General features: G+C 38.4%; 1 protein-coding gene across 2 annotated transcripts in view; it reads left to right on the top strand.

The window, feature by feature from the left end:
* The window catches only part of LOC124596648 (regulatory-associated protein of mTOR), a 320,526-nt gene that overhangs the window by 87,571 nt on the left and 211,584 nt on the right, over positions 1–21,371 (top strand). For both annotated transcript variants that reach the window (XM_047135883.1, XM_047135882.1), the window contains exons 6-8: positions 6,176–6,235; positions 6,309–6,409; positions 19,061–19,194. In XM_047135883.1, coding sequence (XP_046991839.1) covers positions 6,176–6,235; positions 6,309–6,409; positions 19,061–19,194 — 295 coding nt within the window. The remainder of the gene's footprint in view (positions 1–6,175; positions 6,236–6,308; positions 6,410–19,060; positions 19,195–21,371) is intronic.

The following is a 21,371-nucleotide window of genomic DNA, read 5'->3' as shown; positions in this document are numbered from 1 at the left end:
ACTAAGAACTCCACTTTCTCCATGTCTGTTGGGTGAAAGAGCAATAGCTCTTTGCTTTAAGTGTGGTAGTTATTGCTTTTATAAAGAGATGTCTAACATGGTAATAACACCCAGTGCTAAGGTGTACCTGCAACATATCCATGTGTTGTATTATGCTGTATATCTTCTTCCACTAAAGCTATTATCCCATTCCAGTCCAGTGACACCGGTTGATGTTTGGTGTTTTTATTGCATTAGGTTATTGTCTACAAACATAATAATTAGTAGAGTTGAAATAACTGATTGCCACTCTTGGAACCAGTAGACATTGTAGACTGGTCTCAGTAAAAGAAACTTAATGTTAAATGCAGCAATTGCTTCATGTTACTATGCATCATGTTACAAGGGGCTGTTGGTCCCCTTATTTTGAAGGAAAGGTTTTGAACTGCATCTCTCTGTGAAAGGTTGAAATGCGTTGAATGTATACCTGCACACAATGTGATTTACATCAATAATAATAATAATAATAATAATAATAATATGAAACATGAGCTGCCGTGATTCCTGCAGGATTAGTAGTATCAAGAAACTTAAATAATGTGAAGAATACTGTAGAAGTGTTTTGACATCTTTAACCACAAGCAGAAGGCATTCTACTACAGATGTACATCATAATTAGTCAGTTCATGCTTAAGGTTCTTAAAGTAATAGTAATAATAATAATAATAATAATAATAATAATAATCAACCCCGTGGAGGCCCGGGAAAAGAATAGGCCTCTGGTATGTTCTGCCAGTCGTAAAAGGCGACGAAAAGAACAAACCACTAATAGGGCTAACCCCCCTTTTAGTGTGATTACTTGGTTCAGGACAGAACTAAAGAAGCCTCGGACAAGCGCCGTCATGGTCGGGGACGACGCTTGAACCCTATGCCCGCCCACAATGGTAACGACACTGCTAGCCAACTGGAAAATGATTTAAATCCAAACAGAGGTGTTTTGCAGGATATGCTTCCTGCAACCACCCTAGAAGGAAAACAAAGACAGATGATGAGATGGTCAGATGAAGTTAATCGACACCTCATGTTCTGTTATTACCAAGCAACAAACCAAGGAACCAACACAACTGGATACAGATCACAAGTATACACAACATTTATTACCAGATACCCGGAATTAAAATTTTTAACAGAACAACGACTAGCTGATCAGATCCGTGTAATAATAAAAAATAACAGGATACCCCAGTCAGAATTAGAAAACATCAAACAACAAGTACAACAAATACTGGAACAAAATAATGTGCAATCAGAAGAAGAAGAAAATTCAGTAATGGACTCAAACATCCCAGAGCAAACAAACAAAGACCAACACGCATCAATTAAACAATCAGAGGAAAACGAAATCTTAAGACAGCCACCAGAACAAGCACAAATAGAACACGAAGAGACACACGTATTAGATATAGAAGAGAAATTTCAGCTGACATATATAGAATACAAAGACACAAATACAGACATCAGACCATTCTTGCATCGACCGCCAAATAACCCACAAGTCGAAACAACAATAAAAACTATCAACACAATCATACACAACAAAATAAATGAAAATACAACTATGGAAGAGTTACAACTACTGGTTTATATAGGAGCACTCACTACACTAAATATACACACTAGGCAGAGATCAGAACCAACCAACACACAGAAGAAACCCACAAAACCAGCATGGCAACACAGGCTACAGATCAAAATAGAAAAACTGAGAAAAGACATCGGACAGCTAACACAATTTATAAGAAATGAAATATCAGACAAAAAACGAAAAAGGTTAGGTAAAATCTCACAACAAGAAGCAATAGAGCAATTAGATGAAAAGAAGCAGAAATTACAAGCATTGGCCAAACGACTTAGAAGATACAAAAAAAGTGAAAATAGAAGGAAACAAAACCAAACATTCAACACAAACCAAAAGAGATTTTACCAAACAATAGATAACACACACATTAAAATAGACAATCTACCAAACATAACAGACATGGAACACTTCTGGAGCAACATATGGTCAAACCCGGTACAACATAACAGGCATGCACGGTGGATACAAGCAGAAACAGACACATACAAGATGATACCACAAATGCCTGAAGTGATAATTTTGCAACATGAAGTCACCCGAGCAATTAATTCTACACACAATTGGAAAGCCCCTGGAAATGATAAAATAGCTAATTACTGGCTAAAGAAGTTCACCTCAACACATTCACATCTAACTAAATTATTTAACAGTTACATTGCAGACCCATACACATTCCCTGATACACTTGCACATGGAATAACCTATCTGAAACCTAAAGATCAAGCAGACACAGCAAACCCAGCTAAATATCGCCCCATAACATGCCTACCAACAATCTACAAAATATTAACTTCAGTCATTACACAGAAATTAATGACACATACAACACAGAACAAAATTATAAATGAAGAACAAAAAGGCTGCTGCAAAGGAGCACGAGGATGTAAAGAGCAACTGATAATAGATACAGAGGTGACATATCAAGCTAAAACTAAACAAAGGTCGCTACACTACGCATACATTGATTACCAAAAAGCCTTTGATAGTGTACCCCACTCATGGTTACTACAAATATTGGAAATATACAAAGTAGATCCTAAATTGATACAGTTTCTAAACATAGTAATGAAAAACTGGAAAACCACACTTAATATTCAAACAAATTCAGATAACATCACATCACAGCCAATACAGATTAAGCGTGGAATATACCAAGGAGACTCATTAAGTCCTTTCTGGTTCTGTCTTGCTCTGAACCCACTATCCCACATGCTAAATAATACAAATTATGGATATAATATTACTGGAACATACCCACACAAAATCACACATTTGCTATACATGGATGATCTAAAACTACTGGCAGCAACCAATCAACAACTCAACCAATTACTAAAGATAACAGAAGTATTCAGCAATGATATAAATATGGCTTTTGGAACAGACAAATGTAAGATAAATAGCATAGTCAAGGGAAAACACACTAAACAAGAAGATTACATATTGGATAACCACAGCGACTGCATAGAAGCGATGGAAAAAACAGATGCCTATAAATATCTAGGATACAGACAAAAAATAGGAATAGATAATACAAATATTAAAGAAGAACTAAAAGAAAAATATAGACAAAGGCTAACAAAAATACTGAAAACAGAATTGACAGCAAGAAACAAGACAAAAGCTATAAATACTTACGCTATACCAATATTGACCTACTCATTTGGAGTAGTGAAATGGAGTAACACAGACCTAGAAGCACTCAATACACTTACACGTTCACAATGCCACAAATATAGAATACATCACATACATTCAGCAACAGAAAGATTCACAATAAGCAGAAAGGAAGGAGGAAGGGGATTCATAGACATAAAAAACCTACATTATGGACAGGTAGACAATTTAAGAAAATTCTTTCTAGAACGAGCAGAAACTAGCAAAATACACAAAGCAATCACTCATATAAATACATCGGCTACACCACTGCAATTTCATAACCACCTTTACAACCCTTTAGATCATGTAACATCAGCAGATACGAAGAAAGTAAATTGGAAAAAGAAAACGCTGCATGGCAAGCACCCGTATCATCTAACACAGCCACACATCGATCAAGATGCATCCAACACATGGCTAAGAAAAGGCAATATATACAGTGAGACGGAAGGATTCATCATTGCAATACAGGATCAAACAATAAACACCAGATATTACAGCAAGCATATTATTAAAGATCCCAATACCACAACAGATAAATGCAGACTTTGCAAACAACAAATAGAAACAGTAGATCACATCACAAGTGGATGTACAATACTAGCAAATACAGAATACCCCAGAAGACATGACAATGTAGCAAAAACAATACATCAACAGCTTGCCTTACAACATAAACTTATAAAACAACACGTTCCCACATACAAGTATGCACCACAAAATGTACTGGAAAATGATGAATACAAATTATACTGGAACAGAACCATTACAACAGATAAAACAACACCACATAACAAACCTGACATCATACTCACCAATAAAAAGAAGAAATTAACACAACTAATCGAAATATCCATACCCAATACAACAAATATACAAAAGAAAACAGGAGAAAAAATTGAAAAATACATCCAACTGGCTGAGGAAGTCAAGGACATGTGGCATCAGAATAAAGTTGACATCATACCAATCATACTATCAACTACAGGAGTCATACCACACAATATCCACCAGTACATCATTGCAATACAGCTACATCCAAACATATATATACAACTACAGAAATCCGTAATTATTGATACATGTTCAATTACCCGAAAGTTCCTAAATGCAATATAACACATACCGTACAGTTAAAAGGAAATGACGCTTGATAAAGGTCCGCGTCACTCCATTTTTAACCGGACTTAACGTCTGAGAAAGTGAAGGAAATAATAATCATACATGGATGATCTAAAACTACTGGCAGCAACAAATCAGCAACTCAACCAATTACTAAAGATAACAGAAGTATTCAGCAATGATATAAATATGGCTTTTGGAACAGACAAATGTAAAAAAAATAGCATAGTCAAGGGAAAACACACTAAACAGGAAGATTACATATTGGATAACCACAGCGACTGCATAGAAGCGATGGAAAAAACAGATGCCTATAAATATCTAGGATACAGACAAAAAATAGGAATAGATAATACAAATATTAAAGAAGAACTAAAAGAAAAAATAGACAAAGACTAACAAAAATGCTGAAAACAGAATTGACAGCAAGAAACAAGACAAAAGCTATAAATACTTATGCTATACCAATATTGACCTACTCATTTGGAGTAGTGAAATGGAGTAACACAGACCTAGAAGCACTCAATACACTTACACGATCACAATGCCACAAATATAGAATACATCGCATACATTCAGCAACTGAAAGATTCACATTAAGCAGAAAGGAAGGAGAAAGGGGATTTATCGACATAAAAAACCTACATTATGGACAGGTAGACAATTTAAGAAAATTCTTTCTAGAACGAGCAGAAACTAGCAAAATACACAAAGCAATCACTCATATAAATACATCGGCTACACCACTGCAATTTCGTAACCACTTCTACAACCCTTTAGATCACATAACAACAGATATGAAGAAAGTAAATTGGAAGAAGAAAACACTACATGGCAAGCACCCGTATCATCTAACACAGCCACACATCGATCAAGACGCATCCAACACATGGCTAAGAAAAGGCAATATATACAGTGAGAGGGAAGGATTCATGATTGCAATAAAGGATCAAACAATAAACACCAGATATTACAGCAAGCATATTATTAAAGATCCCAATACCACAACAGATAAATGCAGACTTTGCAAACAACCAATAGAAACAGATCACATCACAAGTGGATGTAAAATACTAGCAAATCCAGAATACACCAGAAGACATGACAATGTAGCAAAAATAATACATTAACAACTTGCCATACAACATAAACTAATAAAACAACACATTCCCACATACAAGTATGCACCACAAAATGTACTGGAGAATGATGAATACAAATTATACTGGAACAGAACCATTATAACAGATAAAACACCACCACATAACAAACCTGACATCATACTCACCAATAAAAAGAAGAAATAATCACAGCTAATCGAAATATCCGTACCCAATACAACAAATATACAAAAGAAAACAGGAGAAAAAATTGAAAAATACATCCTACTGGCTGAGGAAGTCAAGGACATGTGGCATCAGGATAAAGTTAACATTATACAAATTATACTATCAACTACAGGAGTCATACCACACAATATCCACCAGTACATCAATGCAATACAGCTACATCCAAACTTATATATACAACTGCAGAAATCCGTAATTATTGATACATGTTCAGTTACCCGAAAGTTCCTAAATGCAATATAACATATACCGTACAGTTAAAAGGAAGTCACGCTTGATCAAGGTCCGCGTCACATTCCATTTTTGACCAGACATAACGTCTGAGAAAAGAAAGAAAGAATAATAATAATAATTTCTTTTCATTTATTAAGTGTGGAAAAAGTTGTGTATTGACAGTAACGTCATAGATGTTTCATTTCTGTTTCAGGTTTGTCATACAAAACTCTTCTAAATTGGTGTCAAAACTTTCCTTGGATATAATTGACAAGTGAGTAGCTCATGGTTTGTCATTTTTGCTGATAAAATGTTTTTCCCTGGTAGTAATCACAAAAAATCTTTAGAATTCCAGGCCAGCTGAATGATCGCAGAACCATGCTTGGAGAGTTAAACTGGATCTTCACAGCTATTACTGACACAATTGCATGGAATACATTACCACGAGGTGATGTTTGGCTTTTATTTCCACGTTTATTTTATTTCCACTTCTTTTTGTTATTATTATTATTTATTATTATTATTATTATTATTATTGGCTTCATAATCAGCCATACATAGTTTATACATATTAAAAATAATTTAAGGAGTAAAAGTAACAACTCACCAAATCATAAAGGCATGGCATTGTCAAAAGGGGCATAATCAAGACTGAAAACTTCACTAGGTTTAGGATGATTCCTTTTTTGAGCTATGAGTTGTTACCTGTACTCCTTGCATTATTTAAGTTCCACCAGGACTTTCCATCCATACATATTAACAAAAGCCCACCCCTGCGCGTGTGCACTCACACGCGCGCGCGCGCGCACACACACACACACACACACACACACACACACACACACACACACACACACACACAAAGCAACACTACTTCTGTTATAGAAGTTAATTATATATTTAGTGTTCAATAACATGGTTTATGAAAACCATATTGTGAAATAAAATACATCCATAGTTTATATATATCAACAATAATTTGAGGTGTAAAATGGTTGAAAAATAAAATACCAAAATCAGATGTATCTTTACTGTCTGGGTCAAAATCGATGTATTGCCATAAATTGGGAATGAAATTTCTTCTGGACACTGACTGGTAAATGTTCTTGCTAAACAAATCTACATAATTAAGTTTAGGAGCGCCAGCCTCGCAGGCAGCCAAGACAAACAAAACTTCCAGTTTCACTTACTTCCAAACAAGTCACTTTGCCAGTAGATTTTCTTGTCGAAGCTGACCCCACAGTGGACAATACAGTTGAGCTAGAATCTTTTCACACTTTGAATTTACAACTCATAAAACAGTAAAACAACTAAAATGCAACTTGCACAAGGGTTTTTCAGGCAACTGCCTATGAAAGACTTGGGTTTCAACCTAGCAGCCAGTGGAGTCAAAGAAGCTGAAGATTATGTTGTGGCCAACACCAGCAAGAAAATGATGCTTGATACTGCATCTAATGCTTGCTGTGGTCTTCTAGTAACTTACAAGGCCATCCCAACTGAAGGTCACACCTGAAAGAATAGCTTCACAGCTGCTCATCACCACATCCTCTTGGACTTTTGGCATTCGCTACCAGTACATATCGAGGCTTCTTCTTTGCAGATGGTCACAACAGTGTGGGTCCACTAGCTCAGATGGCACCCAATGTGGATCCAAGATCTCTGCTTGACATGGGTCTGTGGTGTATCCCATGGCCTCAACCCTTGGAATTCTGTGGCATCACCAATATCAACTTTGCCTCTGTCATCCTGCTCAATGGCCACCAATTTCTCCTCCAGTAACGAATTCTCCAGTTCCAGGGTAACCCACACAACTGACATTGAGTATTGTCTAGCAGTGTCTTTTCATAGCAATGTAGATGGACATAGATCCACTGTCTTCGAAGGTGACGATTTCTCTGCATCCCACGAACCCCACACCACCGAGGTTCACCTCCAGCAGTCACTAATGGGTTGCAGGGAGGGGGGAGAGGGAGTGGGGGAGTTTTATAGGATGTACTGGCACTGTCCAATGTTACCATGGAAACCAAGTAGGTGTCACAACATTACTATTGACCACTGTATTGGCACCAATCAGGGCACTGATCCTCATGTGTGTCCTTGGGCACGATCCTGTCAGACTCTAACAGGGGTGGTCTGTCTCCCTTCTCTCTGTTTGTTGATGTTGACAGTGTAGTGTGTGGTGCGAGTGTGATTATCTGGACATGGTGATATTCTGGCGGATTGTGTTCGTAATAGATGGAACTTTGATATGGCTTGGGATGGAATTTGCTGGAATACGGACTTAAGGTAGCTTGCAGTGCTTCTGAATCGTAACTTCTACTCATATCTCTTCTTGTGAATAAATTGTTAGGAGAGCTTTGTATAAATAAGTTAATGCAGACTGTTCAGTATTTGTAAACATAAACTGGCAATCCTCACACCATATACAGCAGTGCTGTCAGTGTCCAGACATGTCTCACATGACATAGTTCAAGCGTCCAAATTTCTAAGCAATAGAAATATATAAGTTTTACAGATTACCTACAAGCAATATCCTTAACATATTAATTGCAGTTGCTTCACTACCATGCCAGTATTGTGAAATGTGCCATGTGTTCAAACTTGCTGGCAAATTAAAACCTTGCACTGGACAGGACTCAAAACCAGAACCTTTTCTCTTCATGAGAAATGAGTCACATTTGGATACCTCAGTTGGTTGAGCAGTTGCTCTCAAAAGGCAACGGTTATGGATTTGAGTCTTGGTTTGGCACTCAGTTTTAATCTTCCAGTTTTAGTATCAGTGTTTTAACCTTTTTCTGTTACCTCCAAATAACATAATAATCATCATATATTACTTTTTTAACATACTGCATAGCAGGTAACAGTTAATTGTTTAACAGTTTCAACATGCCATACATGATATTCAAGTAACTTCATTTGATTTTAACAGGGAAGCAAGAACAGCTTAAGTCTAACCCACCACGGCCCACACCAAAACTGGGTTTATTGTGCAGTATCACTCCCTATACATCTAGTAAAGACAACCAATGCCCTTGAATAGTGCAAGGAGTCCCTTTACCAGTTTTTTGTTAGACACAATTTCTTCATGTCTACTTGTCCTGAAGATTCTGCATCTTTTGCTCTCCATTGCTATGCATTCGAAGATTAGGTGTGATGCAGTTTCTTCACAGGCCCCTTTACTGTGCTGCAGATTAATCTGAAGTACCTTCAGTCTCTGTCTTGCTGCCATCTTTGAGGTCTTTGAGAACCCTGACGGTGACCTGCGAGAACCCTGATGGTGACCTGCGAGAACCCTAAAAACAATTTCAGGTCCTGCTTCCACATTGTCTTCAGGGATTTCTCTCCAATGTCCACCACTAGGGTTCGTCCTTCCGGTACAACCTTCTGGTTGGTCACACTCCAGTCTCCTGTTGAGACTTTTGGGTTCTGGGCCCCTATTTTCTCGAACAGAGTCTTATAAGACACTTCCTTAAGGATCTTTGGTACCCATATTGACACCTTTGCTGTCTTAAGAAGCTCCACTGGCAATTTGACCAGCAGGTTCGCATCTTCCCACAGGAATATTATGGGCACCTTGTCCTTAAGACTTTCCAGTGTGTGCACCCCCCCCCCCCCCCCCCCCCCCCCAAAGACAAAAATGAGGGCACAATGATCTAGATAGACCCTCTGGAAGTTGGGTCCTGGGCCAGTGTCCTCCCCAATCTTTTCAAAGAGGGCCATATGTACCAATTCCTCCTGCTGCCAGGTGATGGCCACCAGTGGATAGCCTTTCTGGATAACTGCCATCCTAAAAACCGAGGCTGCATTACTATAGGTCTGTTTCCCTGTTTCTTGCCTTGGTCTTTTCTGGACTCACTTATCCAGGGAGGAGGGAGTCTTAGATTCCTCCCTTATCCTTTTGCTACCTGTCTTCGATGTTGTGGGGGTCTGCGTATTCCCTTCAACCTGAGACAGTTTTTTTCTGGGGGTCTTAGGTTCAAGTCCCTTTAATTCCCTCCAATTGTCTTTAGGAAGCCATTCTTTCTTTCTTTTTTCCTCTGTTCCCTGAATAGTTTTCTCCTCTAGGCCCCAGACAAGGCTTTGATCTTAATCTGTTCTAACTTCTCGGTTACAGTTCCCATTTCTGTCTCAGGTCTAGACCCTGATTCAGTAGTGGGAATGACTTCCATCAGTCCTGACCCTGATGTTTGGGTGTCTGAGGTCTCAATTTACCCCTCAATTTTTTTTGTTATTTTCTTCAATCATGTCCATATTGATCCCACGAGATTTGGGGATCTACACGGTCCACACCAGGAATACCCCGCTCGGTGTAAGGCTACTTACTCAGGGAGGTCGGCCGGTATCCGTGAGGCTCCATTTGGGACACATCTTCCCATGTGCCACACACCTCTCAGCATGGATCGCATCACACCTTGAGTTGGGAAAGGGAATTGGGTAGGAAAAGTAGTGGATAGGCAAGATGGGACGTTGTGGGCCACCCTTAGTCTGATCCGTCGGCTGGGGCCTTTCCGGCAGTAGGTCCTCCACCTTCAGCTTAGCCCTCAGCATCACACGGATACACGAGCCTCTCCACCTGTACAGACAGTGCTTCGTCAAGGTGTTGTCCCCTGGAGAGGTTCAAGTAACTTTATAACCTAAGCACTGATATTCTCTGATGGCTGCTTCGGTCTCAGATCACCGAAGTAGGGTTTTCCAGTGGGATGGTCCTGAGAAGGACCTCTTCTTTCAGTTGATGTTGAGATTTTATTGTGTACAGAGGGGCATCAGACAGGATGTTATTTTCAGATTTGATTAACTAAGAAATAGTGAAGATTAGTTTTTAATGTTCCATCAATAGTTAAGTCATTTGAGATATAACATAAGCACAAATTGGAAAAGGTTGGAGCAGAAAACGAGTTGTGACCTTTCCGCAGAAATAATCCTTGCAGTTACGTCAAATGATTTTGTGAAAGCTTGAGAAACCCAAATCTGAACTGTCGGTCTTGGATTTGTGCCCTGTTCCTAGGTGGCCACGGATATTTTTCTCAAACCAGTGTTTACTGAACTTTATTTCTTTTGTGGTTATGGTTTGTTGGGATCAGGACCGTTTCTCACTGATAATGAGAATGGGAGAATGGTGAAACTAATTTAATTAAAGAAAGGAGACAGGGGAGGCAGAGAATGGTGACAGGGGGGTGGGGAGGGTGTAAGTGTGAAAGAGGAAGGAGATAGGGCATGGTGAGAATGCTTGAATAGGCTTAGTGATGAGAAGTGTATCACTCACAGTGCATCACTTACAGTGCTGAGATAATATTCATAAGAAAGCACTATCTAGGTAAAGTGATGGATTATAATTTTTTCTGCAGGTGAAAGTGCTTGAAACTTGTACAGTTTTGGTGAATAGAAATTGCATCATACTTAACATACTGTCACTGTTCATGGCCTGTGGCGAAAAACCAATTTTAATTCCTAGAAATGAACACTACAACAGAACTGTCACGTTCTCATTTGATGTTTTCATGTACCATTATATTAGAATGTTGCACAGATCGTAATTTGGGTGCATGACACATTCTTAGCAGGGGAAGATGTAGCATAGCCAATGTGCTAACTACTTCTGCTCTGCAATGCATGCTTTAATTGTTCTTTCCACTGACAATCAACAATTCTAACAGAGTGCTCCAAATCAAAGCGCCACTGCTGCTTCTGACTCTTGCTCTTTAAAATTTAGGTACTGAGAAAATTATCACTATTGATTGGTAATGTAATACCTATTGTGTTTGCATTATGTCACCCATAATGATCACTTAATGGACAAACTGCTTGTAACATAAAGCATATGCTGGTGAGCAATCAAATAAGTAAAAACTATTGAGCTGTGGAATTGTAAGCACTGGTTTGGCGGGTGAGGCCAAGTTGTGGCACGACAACTGGGCTGTCATGGCAAACTACATGGTCGCCAGTGAGTGAGTGCCCAGTGAAAGGTAATCAGTGGTTTTCCCAAGGCCTCAGGAGTTGGGGGATGGCTGTCAGCCTTGTGAAAGCCTGGTCTGTGTGTGAATAGGTCCTAAGATGGCATTGCTCACAACATGGCAGGATTTCAAAATTCTATAGTAATTCACAGTTTCATTGTAAAACCAATAACATCAGCACATTTAGAGCACGGAGATGAATGTTTTGGGACTTTAATATTATGAATACTATGAAAACTAAGAAAGTTAAGTAGTATATTGAATACATGATCTCAAAAAAAAAAAAAAAAAAAAAAAATGTTAACAACTGTTGAACGCTTGACAAACAAAATGTCGGATGATAGTCTAAGACGCTAGCTATCATTGCTGAAAGCTACACATTTATACAAAATATTATTTGTTGAACTGTCTTATACTTTCATACTTTACACTTTGTTAGTTATTTAAATGTGTTGGATCATCGTATTCTCCACAGCTACATGACAAATGACTGCAGCAAGGCTTTCCTTATACCTATCCCTACCTAACCATGTAACATGTCTTTAGATTATTACCTGATTTCTAGTTTATTTAATCAAATGTTAATTCATCGTATATTAAAGACGCTCATCATTTGAAAATGTTAATTTACATATAAGGTTTGATAACACCACTAAATAGAAAGTAAAAACACACATCTATTTAGCAAGCCAACTTTATTGTTTTACATATTCTAAAAACTTTTTCTTTGTTATTTATCATAAGTATGCATGCATGAAATTCATGTTTTAATTGATTCTGCTTTTACTTTTTGATAAAGAAAATGTGTATGGCCTGAGGGTGACTGACATTTCATTTAACATATAGTTCATATTATAGGTAATTAATCATATTATAATCATAGTAATTAATAATCATATAATTAATCATATTATAGCTAACACTTGGTTCAAGAATCATAAAAGAAGCTTGTATACATCGAAGAATCCTGTAGATACTAAAAGGTATCAGATAGATTATATAATGGTAAGACAGAGATTTAGGAACCAGGTTTTAAATTGTAAGACATTTCCAGGGGCAGATGTGGACTCTGACCACAATCTATTGGTTATGAACTGTAGATTAAAACTGAAGAAATTGCAAAAAGGTGGGAATTTAAGGAGATGGGATCTGGATATACTGACTAAACCAGAGGTTGTACAGAGTTTCAGGGAGAGCATAAGGGAACAATTGACAGGAATGGGGGAAAGAAATACAGTAGAAGACGAATGGGCAGCTCTGAGGGATGAAGTAGTGAAGGCAGCAGAGGATCAAGTAGGTAAAAAGACAAGGGCTAGTAGAAATCCTTCGGTAACAGAAGAAATTTTGAATTTAATTGATGAAAGGAGAAAAAATAAAAATGGAGTAAATGAAACACGCAAAATGGAGTACAAATGTCTCAAAAATGAGATCGACAGGAAGTGCAAAATGGCTAAGCGGGGATGGCTAGAGGACAAATGTAAGGATGTAGAGGTCTATCTCACTAGGGGTAAGATAGATACAGCCTACAGGAAAATTAAAGAGACCTTTGGAGAAAAGAGAGCAACTTGTATGAATATCAAGAGCTCAGATGGAAACCCAGTTCTAAGCAAAGAGGGGAAAGCAGAAAGGTGGAAGGAGTATATAGAGCATCTATACAAGGGCGGTGTACTTGAGGACAATATTATGAAAATGGGAGAGGATGTAGATGAAGATGAAATGGGAGATGCGATACTGCGTGAAGAGTTTGACAGAGCACTGAAAGACCTGAGTCGAAACAAGGCCCTGGGAATAGACAACATTCCATTAGAACTACTGACGGCCGTGGGAGAGCCAGTCCTTACAAAACTCTACCATCTGGTGAGTAAGATGTTCAAGACAGGCGAAATACCCTCAGACTTAAAGGAGAATATAATAATTCCAATCCCAAAGAAAGCAGGTGTTGTCAGATGTGAAAATTACCGAGCTATCAGTTTAATAAGCCACTGCTGCAAAATAATAACGCGAATTATTTACAGACGAAAGGAAAAACTGGTAGAAGCCGACCTTGGGGAAGATCAGTTTGGGTTCCATAGAAATGTTGGAACACGTGAGGCAATACTGACCTTACGACTTATCTTGGAAGAAAGATTAAGGAAAGGCAAACCTATGTTTCTAGCATTTGTAGACTTAGAGAAAGCTTTTGACAATGTTGACTGGAATACTCTCTTTCAAATTCTAAAGGTGGTAGGGGTAAAACACAGGGAGCGAAAGGCTATTTACAATTTGTACAGAAACCAGATGGCAGTTACAAGAGTCGAGGGGCATGAAAGGGAGGCAGTGGTTGGGAAGGGAGTGAGACAGGGTTGTAGCCTCTCCCCGATGTTATTCAATCTGTATATTGAGCAAGCAGTAAAGGAAACAAAAGAAAAATTCGGAGTAGGTATTAAAATCCAGGGAGAAGAAATAAAAACTTTGAGGTTCGCCAATGACAGAGACAGCAAAGGACTTGGAAGAGCAGTTGAACGGAATGGACTGTGTCTTGAAAGGAGGATATAAGATGAACATAAACAAAAGTAAAACGAGGATAATGGAATGTAGTCAAATTAAGTCGGGTGATGCCAAGGGAATTAGATTAGGAAATGAGACACTTAAAGTAGTAAAGGAGTTTAGCTATTTGGGGAGCAAAATAACTGATCATGGTCAAAGTAGAGACGATATAAAATGTAGACTGGCAATGGCAAGGAAAGCGTTTCTGAAGAAGAGGAATTTGTTAACATCGAGTATAGATTTAAGTGTCAGGAAGCCTTTTCTGAAAGTATTTGTATGCAGTGTAGCCATGTATGGAAGTGAGACATGGATGATAAATAGTTTGGACAAGAAGAGAATAGAAGCTTTTGAAATGTGGTGCTACAGAAAAATGTTGAAGATTAGGTGGGTAGATCACGTAACTAATTAGGAGGTATTGAATAGGATTGGGGAGAAGAGAAGTTTGTGGCACAACTTGACTAGCAGAAGGGATCGGTTGGTAGGAAATGTTCTGAGGCATCAAGGGATCACAAATTTAGCATTGGAGGGCAGCGTGGAGGGTAAAAATCATAGAGGGGGACCAAAGATGAATACACTAAACAGATTCAGAAGGATGTAGGTTGTAGTAGGTACTGGGAGATGTAGGAGCTTGCACAGGATAGGTTAGCATGGAGAGCTGCATCAAACCAGTTTCAGGACTGAAGACCACAACAACACAACAATAGTTTATATATATACATAGAATGATAGTCCATTGTTTATACTTAAGTACATTGTGAATTTTTGAGGGAAAATTGAGGACTTAAGAGCGAGCAATCACTCCTGGGTTAGTCTGTGTGGATTGTTCTTGAGGTAATCCAGATTTGGTTACCCTAGCTTTCATGAAATCCTTGAGGTAACTGCTAGGATTATTTCTTCAGGAAGGTCACAACTCATTTTCTGCTCCATCCTTATCCAATTCATGCTTATGCTGTCTCTTAAATGACCTAACTGTTGATGGAACATTAAACACTAATCTTTCTTCCTTTCTACGATCCCCTATCATAGTTGTATTTCTTGGATAATCAAATCTGACAATAATATCATTCTGATGCTCTTCTGTGCATAATAAAACCCCAACATCAACTGAAAGAAGAGGTCCTTCTTATGACCTTCCCACTGGATAACCTTGCTATGGTTGTCTAATCGCAGCAGCCATCAGACAATACGAAGTGATTAGCAGCAGAAAGTTACTTGAATATCGTATATGGGATGTTGAAATTAAACTGCGCTTACCTGCTAGTTAGGATATTTAAAAAAAGTAGTATGTGAGTATTGTGTCATTGGGAGGTATCAAAAAAGGTTAAATTGTTAATATTTTTAGGGGTGGAAAGAAGAGTGAGTACATATCATAGGAACTTAGATTAACTGTGATAACACACAACACTCAGAATGACTTTTCACTCTGCAAGATTGAAACTGAGTGGTGAACACAGACTTGAACCCAAAATCTTTTGCCTTTTCTGGGCAAATTCTCAATGAACGCATCTATCCAGGTATGACTCATTACTTGTGAAGAGCAAAGCCTCTGGTTTTGATTCCTGGTCCAGCTCAAAGTTTTAATTTTCCACTATGTTTCCATGCAGGGCACATTTCGCAATATTGTTGTTGTAGTGAAGCAAGTGCAATTAATATGTTAAGGGTATTGCTTGTAGGCATCCTGTACAACTTGTACATTTTTGTTGCCTAGATATTTGGGTGCCTGTAATATGTCAGTTGAGACATTTTCGGATATAGATAACATTGCTATCTATGATGTGTGTATTACCATTGTATGTTTATAAATATTGAAGTCTGCATTAACTTATTTTTGTAAAAGGTGTTCTACACATGCTACTAGCAGAGCTTGCTCACAGCAAGAGATATTAATACAAGATACTATTCATAAGCACTGCAAGTTATTGTAAGTCTGTATTCCAAGCAAAATTCCATTCAAGCCACATCAGCATTTCATCTATTACTAATAAGAGTCCACCAGAGAACACCATAACCAAATCTGGCTGGGTTGGAATTTTCTGTGCGTGGGAACTGGTTGTTTGTGTTAGCCGCCTACTCCTCCTCCACCTCATCATCATTATCATCATCGTTTGTGACAGTGGTTAGATTGGACTGTGTTAAAATTGGACTGTGTAAAAACTGGGTCTTTGTACAGGCACTGATTACCGCGCAGTTGAGTGCCCCACAAACAAAACATCATCATCACAACCAAACTATTACACTTGTACCACACACTCCACTGCTAGGACCAACACAGACAGAGAAGAGAGTCAGATTGGTCCTGCACAAGCTTATATGTTGGAGTCTGACGTGATCCTATCTGAGGATCAGTGCCCTGACTAGTGCCGCTACAGTGGTCAGTAGTAATGTTCTGACAACTACTTGGTTTCCATGGTAGCATTTCCCTGCAACCCATTAGTTACCATCGTAGGTGAACATTGGTGGTGTGGTGTTGATGGGATGCAGAGGAGCTGCCACCTTTGAAGGCAGTGGATCTATGTCCATCAGCATTGACATGAAAAGACACTGCAAGACAAACTCGATGGCAGTTGTGTAGGTTACCATAGAACCAGAGATTTTGTTATTGGAGAAGAAATTGGTGGCCATTGAACAGGATGGCAGAGGCAAAGTTGATATCGGTGATGCCACAGAAATCCAAGGGTTGAGGCCACGGGATACACCACAGACCCTTGTCAGGCAGAGATCTTGGATCCATGTTGGGTGCTGTCTGAGCTAGTTGACCCACACTGTTGTGACCATCTGCAAAGAAGAAGCCTTGATATGTACTGGTGGTGGATGCCAAATTTCCAAGAGGATATGGTGATGAGCAGCTGTGAAGCTACTCTTTCAAGTGTGACCTTCAGTTGGGATGGCCTTGTAAGTTACTAGAAGACCACAGCAAGCATTAGACGCAGTATCAAGCATCATTTCCTTGATGGTGTTGGCCACAACGTAATCTTCAGCTTCTTTGACTCCACTGGCTGCTAGTTTGGAACCAAGTCTTTCATAGGCAGTTGCCTGAAAAACCCTTGTGCAAGTTCCATTTTAGTTGTTTTGCTGTTTTATGAATTGTAAATTCAAAGTGTGAAAAGATTCTTGCTCAAATGTATTGTACACTGTGGGGTCAGCTATGACAAGAAAATCGAATGGTGAAGTGAAACTGGAAGTTTTTCCAGCTTGACCACCTGCTGGCGTACATCAGTCCGTGGGTTTGTCTTGGCTGCCTGCAAGAGTGACACCCCAAAACAAACACACACACACACACACACACACACACACACACACACACACACACACACACACACACACACACACACGACCATCAGCTCCATCATCTCTGGCCCAAGATGCTGGAGTTAGCAGTTGTCTGTGCATGACGTGTGCTTGCTTTGTGTGTATAAGTGTGTGGTGCTAGTCTGCAACTTGACATGTCTTCTTTCGGTAAGAAGCAATCTATCTTTTCCTTACATTGTTTCTGGAGCCAGTGGCTCCTTCTTCAGGCAGAAGGGTTGAATAGGAATGAAGAGGTGTGAAGGAAAAGGAGTGGAGGGGTTTAGGAAAGGGTGATGATTTCGGGAAAGTCATGCAGAACCATGGGTCGGGGGAGACCTACCGCACAGAATAAGAAGGTCTTTCTTTCTCATTCCCTGTGGTAAATCTCCCATAACCCGCAGCTCTAGGTGACTTCCCAAAATCCACCCCTTTTCTTAGACCTCTCCAGTCCTTTTCCGTCACCCCTGTTCCTTCCCTTTCAACCCTTCTGCCTGAAGAGGGAGCCACTGGCTCTGAAATCTTGCATAATTACAACCCTCTTTTATGTGTGTATTCTGCCACCACTCGGTGAATAGATTTTTTTATCGGTCCAGTTAAATTATTTTGTGAAAAATTGACTGTTTTAATTGTTATTTTTCTACATTGCTGATATTCCCATCTAGATTTCTGATTTCCTGACATAACACAATTAAAATAAACAGTTTTTATTATTTTATTTTTCTGAGGTACAGTCGTACAATAATTTTTAAATGAACACAGAGCTATTTGACTGTATTGTTCTTTATTTAATTATGACCCAGTTTTGGCCTTTTATGCCATTTTCAAGTGACTGAGTTTATGTCAGTAACACATACTGCAGGACATCAACACAAAATTGGTCGTACATTAAGGAAATATTTGTTCCCCACAAAATGCCAGATGTAAAATCATCATTTTGTAAAAAGATCAGGAAATAATAGTGGGAACACATCATGTTTAATCAAAACAGGTGTACTTTGGTATACAAAAGATGAACACATGTACTTGAGTCTCATGTGTTTATCTTTTATATGTTAAAGTGAACCTGTTTTTATTAAATACGACATGCTCCCACTATTATTTCCTGATCTTTTTACAAGATGATGATTTTACATCTGGCATTTTGAGGAGAACAAATATTTTCTGAATTTATGGCCAATTTTGAGCTTGATGTCCTGCAATGTGTTAATGACGTAAACCCAGTCACTTGAAAATGGCATAAATAAAGAACAATACAGTCAAGTGATGATGTGTTAATTTAATTTAAAAACAGTTAAGATATATGTGCTTATAATTTACTTTTTTCAAATTTCCAGATGTGTTTCAAAAACTGTTTCGGCAAGATCTCCTAGTCGCTAGCTTGTTTAGAAATTTTTTGCTAGCAGAAAGAATTATGCGTTCTTATGACTGCACTCCTGTATCATCTCCAAAGTTACCTCCAACCTATCAGGTAAATTTCTCCACCTGCCTGTTGTTTTTTTGTAATGCTTTTATTGATTTAGTGTGTGCGTGTGTGCTAGTGGTAAAGTTCTCTCACTCTACAACCAATGGCTATTTCCATGTTATACTCACTGTCAGGTGTAGAACAGTGTTTACAAATAGTTTGTTATGTGATGTTACTGTATTTTCATTTCCTGTACACAAAAGTGGTCGAATTAAAGAATATGTAGTCAATAAATGTACATAATGTGCGTGTATAATACTTGGGGTGGCAGGTAAGGAAGTTCAGGACTGATTGGAGGGCTACTATTTGAAACATGTGTGTATAATATTTCTTTTTTTTCTAAATCATGCTGAGCAGCTAATAGGTTACTTATGCAATACACACACATGTGATCCTATCAGACCTTCAGTAATGACTTTCTTGCCAAATTAAAGTCGTGTGCCAGCTTATGATGTTCTCCGTAACTGTATATTTGTCAGAGAAAGCTGCTCCACATAAGAAAGGCAAGTATTCCGATTCAAGACCTGCTGTGGCACATTGTCAGTCAGTCTGATAGGATGATTCCTTTCAGTGACAGTCTGCTACAAAGTGAAGGTTTTATCCTGAAACCAGCCCCTAAAACATTCTCTGTCTCTCTCCCAGTTGTGATGGTATAGCTAAGTGTTTGAGAGAAGATCTGAGTGATTTGAAGAAAATAAAAAAAAAAAAAGGTATTTCCACTTAAGAGCTGTGAGTCTATCTGTGAGCATGTTAAGATATCTCGTTAAGGCTTGTCATTATTGTGTAGTGGCACTGCAGAACTGAGCTGTAAAGAGTTATGGGAACATAACACAGTCATGCTTCAAATTCAGCTGTAGTGGGCATGAGAACAGCCTATAACACACATCTAAAGACTATTGAAACTGTTCATCAAGCAGAAAGACTCATTCTCCACAGTTAGTTACATAGTGCTGACAACTATTGGTATCAAAGCATAGAAAACAATTCTGTCAGAGTCTACAGCTTGCATCAATGTGTATCAAAGAGAAACTTAAAAACATTGTCCATCCATCTACTCAGTGTCAACTGCCAAAAAAATTCAGAGTTTCTTAATTTGTTCTTTGCTTATTTCAAGATAAATATTGACAAATACTTTAGGAAGTCAGTTCCCCCCCCCCCCCCCTTTAACCACATCTTACAAAATATGAGACACAGTGTAAAACATACATTGCGTAACTTTGATTGTAATCCATTTAGCCTTGAGGAATAATCAACAAGTAGGCATTTGTCTAAAATGACCAGATAATTCTGGTACAATGTTTTAAATCTATAAATATTTTTATTCATTGCTACAGATGCCAACAGCAAGTTCATTGTAATTGGTATAGGAGGGTATGGACGTTGAGGCATTGAAGTGTTTGTACATTTCAATCTTGGTGTTTATTTCACTATATGCAAGGAGGGAAGCTTAATGTACCACCAGACTCTGTACTACCACAGCCGTCAGTCATATTACTGTAAGGGTACATTTGTAGATCAGTAGTATTCTTCGTTACGACGTTTCTTCAAATGTAGATCCTTACAGAGTCTGGAAAGATACATAAGTCACACCAAAACCCAAGAAAGGAAATAGTAGTAATCTGCAGAATTACGGACCCATATCAGTAATGTCAATTGACAGTAAGATTTTGGAAATATACTGTTCTTGAACATTATGTATGGCCTCGAAGAAAATGATTCATTGACAAGTAGCTAACATGGATTCAGAAAATATTCTTGTGAAGCAAAACTAGCTTTTTATTCACACAAAGTAATGAGTGCTATTGACAGGGAATGTCAAATTGATTCCATATTTTCAGATTTCCAGAACGCTTTTGACACTGTTCCTCGCAAGCAACTTCTAATTGAATTACGTGACTAAGGTCTGTTGTCTCGGCTGTGTGTCTGGATTTGTGATTTTCTGTCAGAAAGCTTACAGTTCATAATAACTGGCAGAAAGTCACTGAGTAAAACAGAAGTAATATCTGGTGTTTCCCGAGACAATCTGAGCAGGCCTCTTAGGTTGTTTGCAGATGATGCTGTCATTGACTGTCATGTAATGTCATGAGAAGATTCAAGTGAATTGGAAAATTATTTAGACAAGATATCTGTATGGTGCAAAAAGTGGCAGTTGACTCTAAATCTTGAAAAGTGTGGAAGCATCC

Source organism: Schistocerca americana, chromosome 2 (genome assembly GCF_021461395.2).
Source record: "Schistocerca americana isolate TAMUIC-IGC-003095 chromosome 2, iqSchAmer2.1, whole genome shotgun sequence".
In the NCBI taxonomy this organism is placed as follows: Eukaryota; Metazoa; Arthropoda; class Insecta; order Orthoptera; family Acrididae; genus Schistocerca; species Schistocerca americana.
The sequence above is the reverse complement of the archived record's forward strand: the minus strand, read 5'-3'. Positions and strand labels throughout refer to the sequence as shown.